The sequence below is a fragment of the Brachycentrus maculatus genome, unplaced genomic scaffold (genome assembly GCF_059751285.1).
Source record: "Brachycentrus maculatus isolate JH-2025_06_01 unplaced genomic scaffold, ASM5975128v1 h1tg000344l, whole genome shotgun sequence".
In the NCBI taxonomy this organism is placed as follows: domain Eukaryota; kingdom Metazoa; phylum Arthropoda; class Insecta; order Trichoptera; family Brachycentridae; genus Brachycentrus; species Brachycentrus maculatus.
In genome coordinates, this window is record NW_028281093.1 from 641,107 (window position 1) to 651,757 (window position 10,651).

Genomic DNA, 10,651 nt, shown 5'->3' on the forward strand with positions numbered 1-10,651 from the left:
ACATTTCAGGAAGTGATCAACGCTATCTCCAACGTTCACGTGTTCTTCCCACTCCTCGAGGACGTAGGTGTGATGGAGTGTGAGGACCCTGATATGGATGTCTTCCGAGCCCTCCCCAGCCCACTGGCGGCGCAAGCTAGTCAACAGCTGCAAGACTGGGAGGTTCTGCCTTCAAATTCGTATACAGGTCAGTCACTTATTTGCGGATATTCAATAGTTTCTATAATGTGATTTTTGCCATAGTTATTATGTTTAGGTACCGTGCTGGAGATCCCGGGTTCGATTCCCATAGGGGGGTCAAATGTACGAGTGTATTGTAGTCGTACAGGAGAAAGTGACCAATAACCAAAACGTAAAATGCTCAGGAGGGCCATTTAAGTCACTTTTGCTTGGCAAGAAAATAAACACCAATGCAGTTAGTAATTTTTAACAAATCAATATATTATACTTCCAAGTTTAAATTCCTTTGGGATTTTTTCAGGGCAATATTAAGCTAGTAAGATAACAAATAGTCAATGATCACTTTTTTGTAAAACAATGCACTTGTTCACTTTTACCTGTATGACTACGATATAAGTGATTTTTTCACTCTAATATTTGTCCACCTCTGTAGCGCAGTGGTCGGCGCGTTTGGCTACCGTGCTGGAGGTCCCGGGTTCGATTCTCAGGGGGGTCAAAATAAATATGGCCGATTTTCACTCTCATATTTATTTAATATCACCCTGGACTGGTACAAGAAGCGCAGGGCTGATCACCTTGCCTTCGTGCAATTAACGATCAAGATAACACTGCGTCGCTATGATGCAGTGCCCTATGCACCATTGGGTGCGGATAAGGGTTAGAAGAAGAAGAAGAATATTTATTCATTATTACCCTGGACTGGTACCTGAAGCGCGGGAGTGATCACTTTGCCTTCATGTAATTAACGATCAAGATAACACTGTGACAATACAATGCAGTGTTCTATGGGTGCGAATAAAGATTAGATGTGATTATAATGTGATCTAGCCCAAAGAGGAAATATTATTTGGGTGTACTACAAACATTCCCATGGATTAATCCGACTCCTGACCTGACCACATTAAAGTATTTAAAATACTTGATTATGCCAAGTTTTCCTTGGTCTTCCTCCGCTTTTATTATGAACCACATTTGCCTCATTTTTTTTTCTTCTTTTTCTATTAACCTGGCTGACTCACAACAATGTGTGGGCAGGTATAGCTAGTTATAAATGCATATTATAGTCTCAAATTTGTTTTCCAGAATGGAAATTGGACCACAACCCCGTGTCAATGTTTTTGACATTATTAAAGAATAGTATAATGGGAAGCCATTTGAATCAAGAGGAATTGGTCAAGAACGAAGGAGTTGTTACCATTGGGATGTTGCTTTGTCAGGTATATTTCCATACATTATTACAAAGTTTTGAAAATTTAATGTATTTATTCTTATTTATTGATTCGGCGTTTAATTTGTAGAATTCCATTTTAATTTATGTATTAACCTAACAAGGTGAAACAATTGTCACAATATAAATTTTTTATGTGTTTTTATTAATAAAATACAACTTAGTAGACTCAAAAAAACTGTGTTTGATTTAAAATTAATACATACATAAATATTTATTAAAAGATCGCATTTTTAAAAATTGTATCTTTGTTTTTCAGTGCAAACCGTCTTTGATCGACGTCAACGTTTTAATGGCCACTCAACTGTTAGTGGAAGCAGTCAGAGATATTCCTAACCCCGTTCTTTTGAGGGAACTCTATCAGAGCATTCTGTTTAACTTTAAAATCTGGTCTAGAGGTGTATTTCACATACGAATCGGTCACATACAGTATGTTACAAACCTGATCAAACACGACCGCTTGTATTTCAGAAAGAATTTTGGCATACAGTACTTTTTCGACGTAATCCGGACATACTATTCCAATTGTGACAACATTAGCGCGAGCGACGCAAAGACAATAAGACTAGCATTTTTGGGTATTATTAGATATTTTATAAGTAAGGATATCAATATCAACGAGTTGCTGTGTATATTAGGATTTTTAGAGTCGGTTAAAGAAGAAATTTTGCTGATTGAGCTGATGGAAATGTTGATGTCTCAGATGGAGGCGAAGAATTGCAAGGACCAGATATTCTTGCTCTTGCACGAGAAATTCACCGGGGAAACGCTTTATGTGCTACTGCTGAACAGATCGTTTGGGATCGAATTTAAAATAACTTTGGTGAAGGTGGGAAGATATTAATTTTGTGTATTATTTTTGAGCGATTACTTTTATAATGTTTTATACAGGGTGGCAGAAAATTAATCACCGTATCGGAAAATGTTATAATTTTTGCAAATGGCGTCATACATCAATCATATTTGACATTTGTGAACTAGACAGCTGCAGTATACAAACAGATCTATAGTGGCGCAAAATTAATCATCCAATTTTGTTTTTTATAACTTTTTACCAAATAAAAACAAAAGATTTTGATTGATGAAAAGCCTTATTTGGACCTTAACAATTTTTTTGTAAAGTGAAAAAGATGATCTCCGTCAAGTAGCCGCCGCCAGTATTGATACATATTTGTTCCTGTTTTATCAATCTGTTTGTATACTGCAGCTGTCTAGTTCACAAATGTGAAATATGATTGACGTACGGCACCATTTGCAAAAATTATAACATCTTCCGATGGGGTGTTTAATTTCGTGCCACCCTGTATTTATAGTTTCGTTTTATATATTTAACTCTCGGCCACGGGAATTTTTTCAATGTACCTTAATACAGGACTATCGTAAAATGTGCGACAGTAAAAAAACTCACATTTTACTAAAAAGTTGTTACAAAATCAATTGTTTATACCAGAACTGCTAATATCTTTTTCATTGCTTAAACTTTTTTTAACCCACATAGTTTTAAGTGATAAATATTTACACTGATTTTGTATTTCCAGTTTCTACTTATGGTAGTCAGAACTGATAGAGTGCATTCCAGAAATAAATCCACAATGCAATTACAAGATGGGAATATTACAATGCTACCGGGCATCATCGGTTTTATGGACCCCAAAGCAATCACACTTGAGTTGGCTACAAATCTTTTCGATCTTATGTGCTACGGAGGTAAACTGTTCACTATCCTAATTAATTTTGTATCTCATTCTCTTGTATTTGTGACTTTATGGTTTTGGTTTGGTTTTAGAAACGAAAGGAGGATACGCCGGCATTTTGGCGCTATTACATTGTCTGACCTTTGAGTCTATCGACATCAAATTGGAGTTGGCAAAAAAACTTTTAGCAGCAACATTTATCAACCTCAATGCGCCATTTATCATTGCGAAGCTGGTAAGGTTTGAATACAGTAAAATCTCAATATAAAGGACCTCTATTTAACGAATTTCGGATATAGCGGACAAAAATCCAGTCAAACGTAAAAAATTAAATGTAAAGTCTTATCAATATTATATATGCTGCGTCGGCGCATGTAAACAATTTTTAGCGCTATGATAGTCAGAAATTATGTCTCAAAACTTCAGAAGTGCAAACAAAACATGATTCCTTTTTCAAAGCAGGATTACCAAAAACAAGCGCTTCGATATCAAATAGCAACGTCACTTTATGACGAGTGTTCGAAAACAACAAATCAAATTTTGTTTGTGTTTCGTATTGTTTATTTATATCTAAATATAGTGTTCATATTTTCAAAAAGTTTTTGAATTTTTTTTAAACTTATTTTTATATAACGGACTTTTGGCTTTAACGGACACCCCCTCCCTCCAATTATTTCATTATCTCGAGGTTCTACTGAATTATTCTTATTTATAAATTTGGAGTTCAATTTGTAGAACTCCATTTTAATTTATGTATGAAATGTTAAATCAAACACTGATTTTTTGAAAAAAAAAACAAAAAACAAAGCTCAAAGCAAGAAACTAGCAAGTTTTGAAAATAGGTGCCTGAGGCGAATACTGGGTATAAAGTGGTACGACTTCATCAGGAATGATGATGTGAGGAAAAGAACTCCTAAAGAGGAGAAGGTAGACATGGTTGGGACATGTTCTTAGAATGCCACCTGAGTGCATCAACCCCTCATGTCTCTTCTTCCAACCCTGAGGATTCCGGCGCCCCGGAAGGCCGCTGACGACCATTCACCGACTATACTCAGCGGAACTTCGAGACGCCAGACTTACCTGGGAGGAAGCCAAGGAGATGGCGCGTGACAGAGTGACTTGGAGATGTCTTATGTTGGCCATATGCTCCACCTAGGGAGCGAACATGGAAAGAAGAAGAAGATTTTTTGAATCTACCAAGTTGTATTTTATTGTACATACTTAGTAGACTCAAAAAATCAGTGTTTGATTTAACATTTCATACATGAATTATTCTTGTTCAGATTTGACAGCGATGGTCTTTATGGTTTCATGTCTAATTACATTTGTGTCTCTATAATCCCAGGTTGGCTGGCAGGATTGCATAGCTCGGCTTTTGATCAAGAGATGCATAAGTGAGACCGTTGCAGTGGATGAAGCCATAGACCTAATGACATTCGACGAAGAATCCTTGAAGTTGGAGCCGGATTCAGGATCCTTCTCTCATCATACTCACATTCCTTCTCTAAGTGAAGCTGCAAATGTTATAGAGCACGAAATTAAAGGTAAATACATATTTTTTCTTACTTATCTATTTTTTTACAAAAATGCTAATAATATTAGTAACCCTGACGTATACTCTCAGTATATTGATGTGTATCAAGTTTTGTGAGCTATTTTATGGTTTGAAAACGGTGAATGAGTATGAACTCAGTTCCTGATGTTTTACAAAATATACATTGGCCAAATGCTGAGAATTTGGAAGAAATTATTGTTTTTAATGTGCAAATGCAGTTTCTGATCATATTTTATTTTCAGAAATAGCAGGCTCTGTTTCTGGTGCAGTGGCGGGTAACTTGCAGTATGCAGCTGATAATTTGACAACCGCAGTTGCGTCGGTGTGCTCGGTGATAAGGCAGAAGACGGTTGATATTCAGGAGAGTCTCGGGGAATTAGGACACTTGAGCAGACCTCATCTGCCGGTATGAATTATTAAAAAAAAAAAACTTAAGTTCTGTGACCTTTATTTGATGTTTTGTGTGCAAAGCAATTTATTGTATATATTTTTTGAAATTTAAGTTTTACATGGTAAATACCAATATTTCTTCAAATCTATTGTTACATATGTTGTGATGGATGCATTTTACATGATTTAAAAAAAATGTAATGGTGCATAGGACACTGCATTGTATTCACGCATTTTAATATTGATTATTAAAAAAAAAATAACACTTGAATATACCACTTCATGAGTTTTATTGTAAGTTTTCGAAACTAGTCGTGTATATAAATAAAACTAATCAAGTGGTATATTCAAGTGTTTAATTTTTAAATAATAATCAATGTCATTCTACAAAGTTAATGCCAAATCAATAAATAATATAATTGTAATATTAATCATTGCTTATGTGAAGGCAAGGTATTAAATTCTGCGCCTCAGGGTAATATAAAATAAATATGAAAAATTATCAGTTTTTGATTTTAGTTTTACTCAGTAAATACGACTATTTCTTAAAATCTGTTGTGACACGTGTTTTGGTGCATTACGCATCATTTTCAAATGTTTAAAAATGATGCGGGATGTGGTATTTACTTAATGAAACTTAAATAAAAATTAATTTTACCACAAAGTGACTGGAATCAATTAATGAAATTATTATATTTAATTGATTTTTCTTTTAGACATTTACCGAGTCAGATTCAGTGGAATTCAACGCTGATACCGATTCGATTGTAATATCCAATAGATCAGTTTCAATGTCAAGTGTTGATGAAGATACAAAAGCATCTGATGAAACAGCCGATTATAAAACGAGGGAGAGTGGTGCATCAAAAATTGTAAGCTCTTAATTTTATTATGTAAAGTAAAAATCATGCTAATTTACGAGCAGTGTACTTATGAATTTTCTCTTTTTTCCAGCTTTCCGAAACGCTACTGGGCTCCGATTTAGATCTCGGTGATAAGTATGTTGATAAAGAGGAAAACTTAAGTTATCTTGTCTCAAATATCTTGTTTACGATACTTTGGAGAGGCGTAGAAGGGTTTTCCAAAGAGTCCTGGAAGGTAAATCTATTCTGCTTTCCCGTTATCAATAATTTTCAATTTTTTTATGTTTTAAATCTTAAACCTTTCCCTTGCTAAAAAATTCAGCGTGCAACGGTGATATGTATTTAGTACACCATATGAAAATGTGTTTTAAAAATGGGAAAATCATGAATATTTCTAAATGTTGCTTTTATTGACCAAAGTTAAAGTTGAAATGTAACAATTTTGTAATGCTAGCTCTAGTAAGTATCTAAAACGATAGAAAATACATCACAAGTAGCCGCAATACCTAGTGTCGCAACATGACTGTCTCGCGAGATGACCTGCGCTTCTAAACACGCTACGATATGCGCGTATACGCAAAACACGCCACGCATGCACACACTGAGAAACGTTTGTGTATCGGTGATTTTATCCCTGATTTTTTACAAATTATTTATTTCCGTCCCTGCAAATAAATAACTTTATATTATCCACTGACACTTCGTGATGGAATTGCATTTTAATATATGATTAGATTAAAACCAATATTTTTAGCTTTTCCACTTTATTTTCATTTGACCAGCGACCGGGTTTCGTCGTTACCGACATCATCAGACTGGTCACCAGTCTGATGATGTCGGTAACGACGAAACCCGGTCGCTGGTCAAATAAAACTAAAGTGGAAAAGCTAAAAATATTGGTTTTAATATAATAATATAACTTTATATGATAATACTTTTATGTTATACGTAATTATACTACGGAGGAATACAAAAATTTTGAGCCCGTATCTATTATATTTTATACTGATATTCTCATTTTTAAAGTCAAGTTGTAGTAAATACATATCTTCGGGAAGAAAACGTTATCAAAATGTTTGTTTATTTTAGGAAAGAGGGCAAGTAATGGCTTGTATAAATCTTCTCGCACTTAACAATGAGTTGTTCTGCTCTCATCTTCAATTAAGGTAAATTATATCCGCATTTATACAGATAAAATTCTTTGAAATATTTATACAATATTTTTTAAGTATGCAAGTTCACGTTTTGATTTCTATTTCATGTTTTCAAGGCTCCGTCTTTTGGAAATGGGTGTACAAGCCGCCCTGTTAGACCTCAAGGAGTCTGGTTCTACGTCATTGAGTGCAAAATCAAATGCTATGTATCTGATGCGACTAGTTTATGATCTGGTTGTGTTGGACCCCAACAAGGATGATAACAAGAAGTGCTCTTCCAAGCTGCTAGATGGGGTTCTTGCCTTACTTGGTTTGTATTTTTTATTCACTTAACCTATGGATTTTTTTACAACATTTTGAGTATGTCCAAATACTTGTTCACAAATCTGGATTATCTCCGATTATAGGAGTTATTTTTCATATTATTTTTTGACATCTCATCAAAGAGGAAGAACAATATGGAAGTCTGGGCAGACTAACTTGAGTTAGCTTCAAAACCGGTACACTTAGTATAATTAAGTTATAAAAAAAATATTTATAGTGATTTTAAAACAAAGTTTAATTTTATACGTTGATAAGGGTAATAAGGAGGGTTCAAAGGTCTAAAAATGGTACAATACCTACGAGAATCACATCTCATAGTGCAAATTTTTTCCCTCAGACACGCTGAAGGTGTTCACAGAGGAGGACGCGGACCCGGTGCGGCGCGAGCTGGCGCGGCTGGGGCTGGGCGTGGTGGTGTCGTGCGCGGGCAGCGCGGAGGGCCGGGCGCGGGCGCCCCTGGCCGCGCCGGCCTGCGCACTGCTGCACTCGCTGCTGCGCGCCCCGGGCGCCGCGCGCACCTCCGCCGACCCGGAGGCCGAGACGGCCTTCCTGCTGTGCTCTGTAGGCACGGCCATGAAGCACGCCGTGGAAGGTGACTCCATATTTCTAACTTTCTAGATTGACTGATATCCATGTTTCACCTTCTTGCACGGAACTAAAATGGCTTCACATCTTCTTCTTCTTTCCATGTTAGCTCCCTAGGTGGAGCATATGGCCAACACAAGACGTCTCCAAATCACTCTGTCACGCGCCATCTCCTTGGCTTCCTCCCGTGTCAGTCCGGCGTCTCGAAGTTCCGTTGAGTATAGTCGGTGAATGGTCATTTATGGCTTCACTTCAACCAGTGCATAAATTTTCAATCTCTCACGCTCTTTAATATTCTTCACAACCCCAATGCACCTAAATATCTTGCTGAAAATTTAATATACCTCTCAGATCATGGCCTATCACCTCGTTCTTCCCATGAAAGAACACTTTCCATTCCTCGCCATAACACATCATTCTTCAGTAATTCCTTCTCTGTCCAAGCGGCCAGACTATGGAATGAATTACCTCTCCTTGTAAAAAATGTACCTTCTCTAATAACTTTTAAGGAATGTCTGAGACATTACTATTTATCATAAGAATCCTAAGGGCGTTTCTCCACTACACGGAATTTTACCGTCCGGCAGTCCGGTTTTGAAAAATGAAAGCGACTACGACAGTTTAGCGTGATCGAATTTACGCGCTACATGTTCACGCACCGATCAAGAGCTCCGATCCGAAGAAAGATGGACAAAAGCACAAGCCAATCCAAGCCAATCATCATTTTAAAACGCTAACTGACGGGTCGGACGGTAAAATTCCGTGTAATTCCGTATAGTGGACAAACGCCCTAACTGTCCATCAAACCTGCTTTCTTAGTTTTTCCCTCTACCTCCTTTCCTAAACTCCCTTTTTACTTTGCCTTCCTTATTATCATCAATTTGTAATTTATGTTTTTTTAAATGTTCAAGTACTATCTATCCTCTGATATTTTCTCATATTTTTTTTTATGACATCTTTTCGTAATTACTATTCTCATAGCTTTATTTTGAATAGTCTCCGATTTATTTAAATTTCCTTCATTTGCCAAAAACAATAGTGTTGAGCAGTAATCTACATGTGGAATAATTATTCTTTTATAAAGGAGTTCTGCAGTATTTAAATTTTTTTATTTATTCCTTAATCAACTAAAAAAAAAAGTTTTTGAAATTTTTTTATAAACATGTTAAAAATTTTGCATTTTAGGTTAATTTTGAATCCAATATTACACCCAAATATTTCATTTCATTCACTGCCCAGGCTTTATTAAATACCCAGACTTCCATAGTCTTCTTCATATATCGCTCACTCCTTTCAACAACATCATATATAAAAAAAAAACATTAATTTTTCAAGAGATCGTTTTTATGTTTAAAAATATAATACAATGTATTAAAAATAAATATCAAGCCACTTGTTGAACTTTTTACTGAGCAACAGATCTTTTTAGGTAAAACCTGAAGTTTAATTCTCCATTTGAAAAATATTTAGTATATTTAAAAAAAATGTATTAACAATACCTTTTCTTCGAAATGCATAACCAACACTTTCTTCCCTGTAGCGGGTAAATATTATGTTAAAAATATGCCGCTTTTGCTGGGATATACATAGCACATTTTCTGGGCATTCCGAAAACATGCACAACTGAAAATTGACAATTTTTGATATATTATATGACGTTGTTGAAAGGAGTGAGCGATATGTCGAGATGTCAAAAACGTGAACCAGAACACATTGATTTTTTTAATCGTCTTTCTTTTCTGCAGTTGAAAATCACGACCAGTACTCATTCCTGCTCCCGGTGATGAAAGCGCTCTTGGAGAAGGTTCGAGGGTCCATGAACCTCCACAAGTATCTGCCTGATCTTCCGAGGACCAACGTCGGTCCCGTCTTCTTCAGCGACTTCCAGACATACATCCTCGGGGAGCAGTGGGCGCATTTTATGGAGTATAAGGTAGGACACACATTTCATTTTAGGGATTCATCGGAGGGCTATATACTCTATATATATTTTTTGACATCTCATCAAAGATGAAGTCTGGAATCATCTCTAGTGAAGTTTTAGTGAATTAAGAATAATGTTTCAAAATTAGTTCATAAGTATATGTAGAACCTCCAAGAATTTGAGTAGTGTGGTTGTCAAAAATGGGTAGAATCGGTGAATATTACACGTGTGTAAAGTAATCACTAAAACCATCCCCGTAAATGCCCAGAGTTCCATATTCTTCTTCATCTTTGATGAGATGTCAAAAAACAATATGAAAAATAACTCGTTAATGGAGAAAACCCAGATTTTTTAACCAGTATTTGGACACACTCAAAATGTTGTGAATTTTGTGTTATTTTTCAATTCTTCTTTTATTATCGTTATTTTTAATATAATTAAAAATCTGAAAAGGGAATTTGCAAAGGTACATGCGCAACAAATAACATTTTATAAGCCACAATAATTGAGTTTTGTTTAGTTAATTTTTATTTAATCAATAGCATTTTTTTCTTCATAATGGTACAAAAAATAAATTAAATGCTTCACATTAAACTACTATCCTACATATTTAATTGATTGCACTTTACAGTCTTAAAAATAATACATAATAAATATGAACCTATTCTTAAATGTATAACTTAACCATATATTAAATATTCGAGGTAAAATACACAACAAACTAATTTTATGGACGGTTTGTAAAATTAATACA

General features: G+C 35.4%; 1 protein-coding gene across 2 annotated transcripts in view; it reads left to right on the forward strand.

Moving 5' to 3' along the window:
• Window positions 1-10,651, forward strand: part of LOC148303845 (neurobeachin-like protein 1) — a 148,304-nt gene that overhangs the window by 29,507 nt on the left and 108,146 nt on the right. For both annotated transcript variants that reach the window (XM_088269309.1, XM_088269308.1), the window contains 13 exons: window positions 10-187; window positions 1,264-1,397; window positions 1,668-2,237; window positions 2,947-3,115; window positions 3,195-3,337; window positions 4,448-4,646; window positions 4,900-5,063; window positions 5,764-5,919; window positions 6,002-6,145; window positions 7,000-7,076; window positions 7,181-7,374; window positions 7,726-7,980; window positions 9,719-9,906. In XM_088269309.1, coding sequence (XP_088125435.1) covers window positions 10-187; window positions 1,264-1,397; window positions 1,668-2,237; window positions 2,947-3,115; window positions 3,195-3,337; window positions 4,448-4,646; window positions 4,900-5,063; window positions 5,764-5,919; window positions 6,002-6,145; window positions 7,000-7,076; window positions 7,181-7,374; window positions 7,726-7,980; window positions 9,719-9,906 — 2,571 coding nt within the window. The remainder of the gene's footprint in view (window positions 1-9; window positions 188-1,263; window positions 1,398-1,667; window positions 2,238-2,946; window positions 3,116-3,194; window positions 3,338-4,447; window positions 4,647-4,899; window positions 5,064-5,763; window positions 5,920-6,001; window positions 6,146-6,999; window positions 7,077-7,180; window positions 7,375-7,725; window positions 7,981-9,718; window positions 9,907-10,651) is intronic.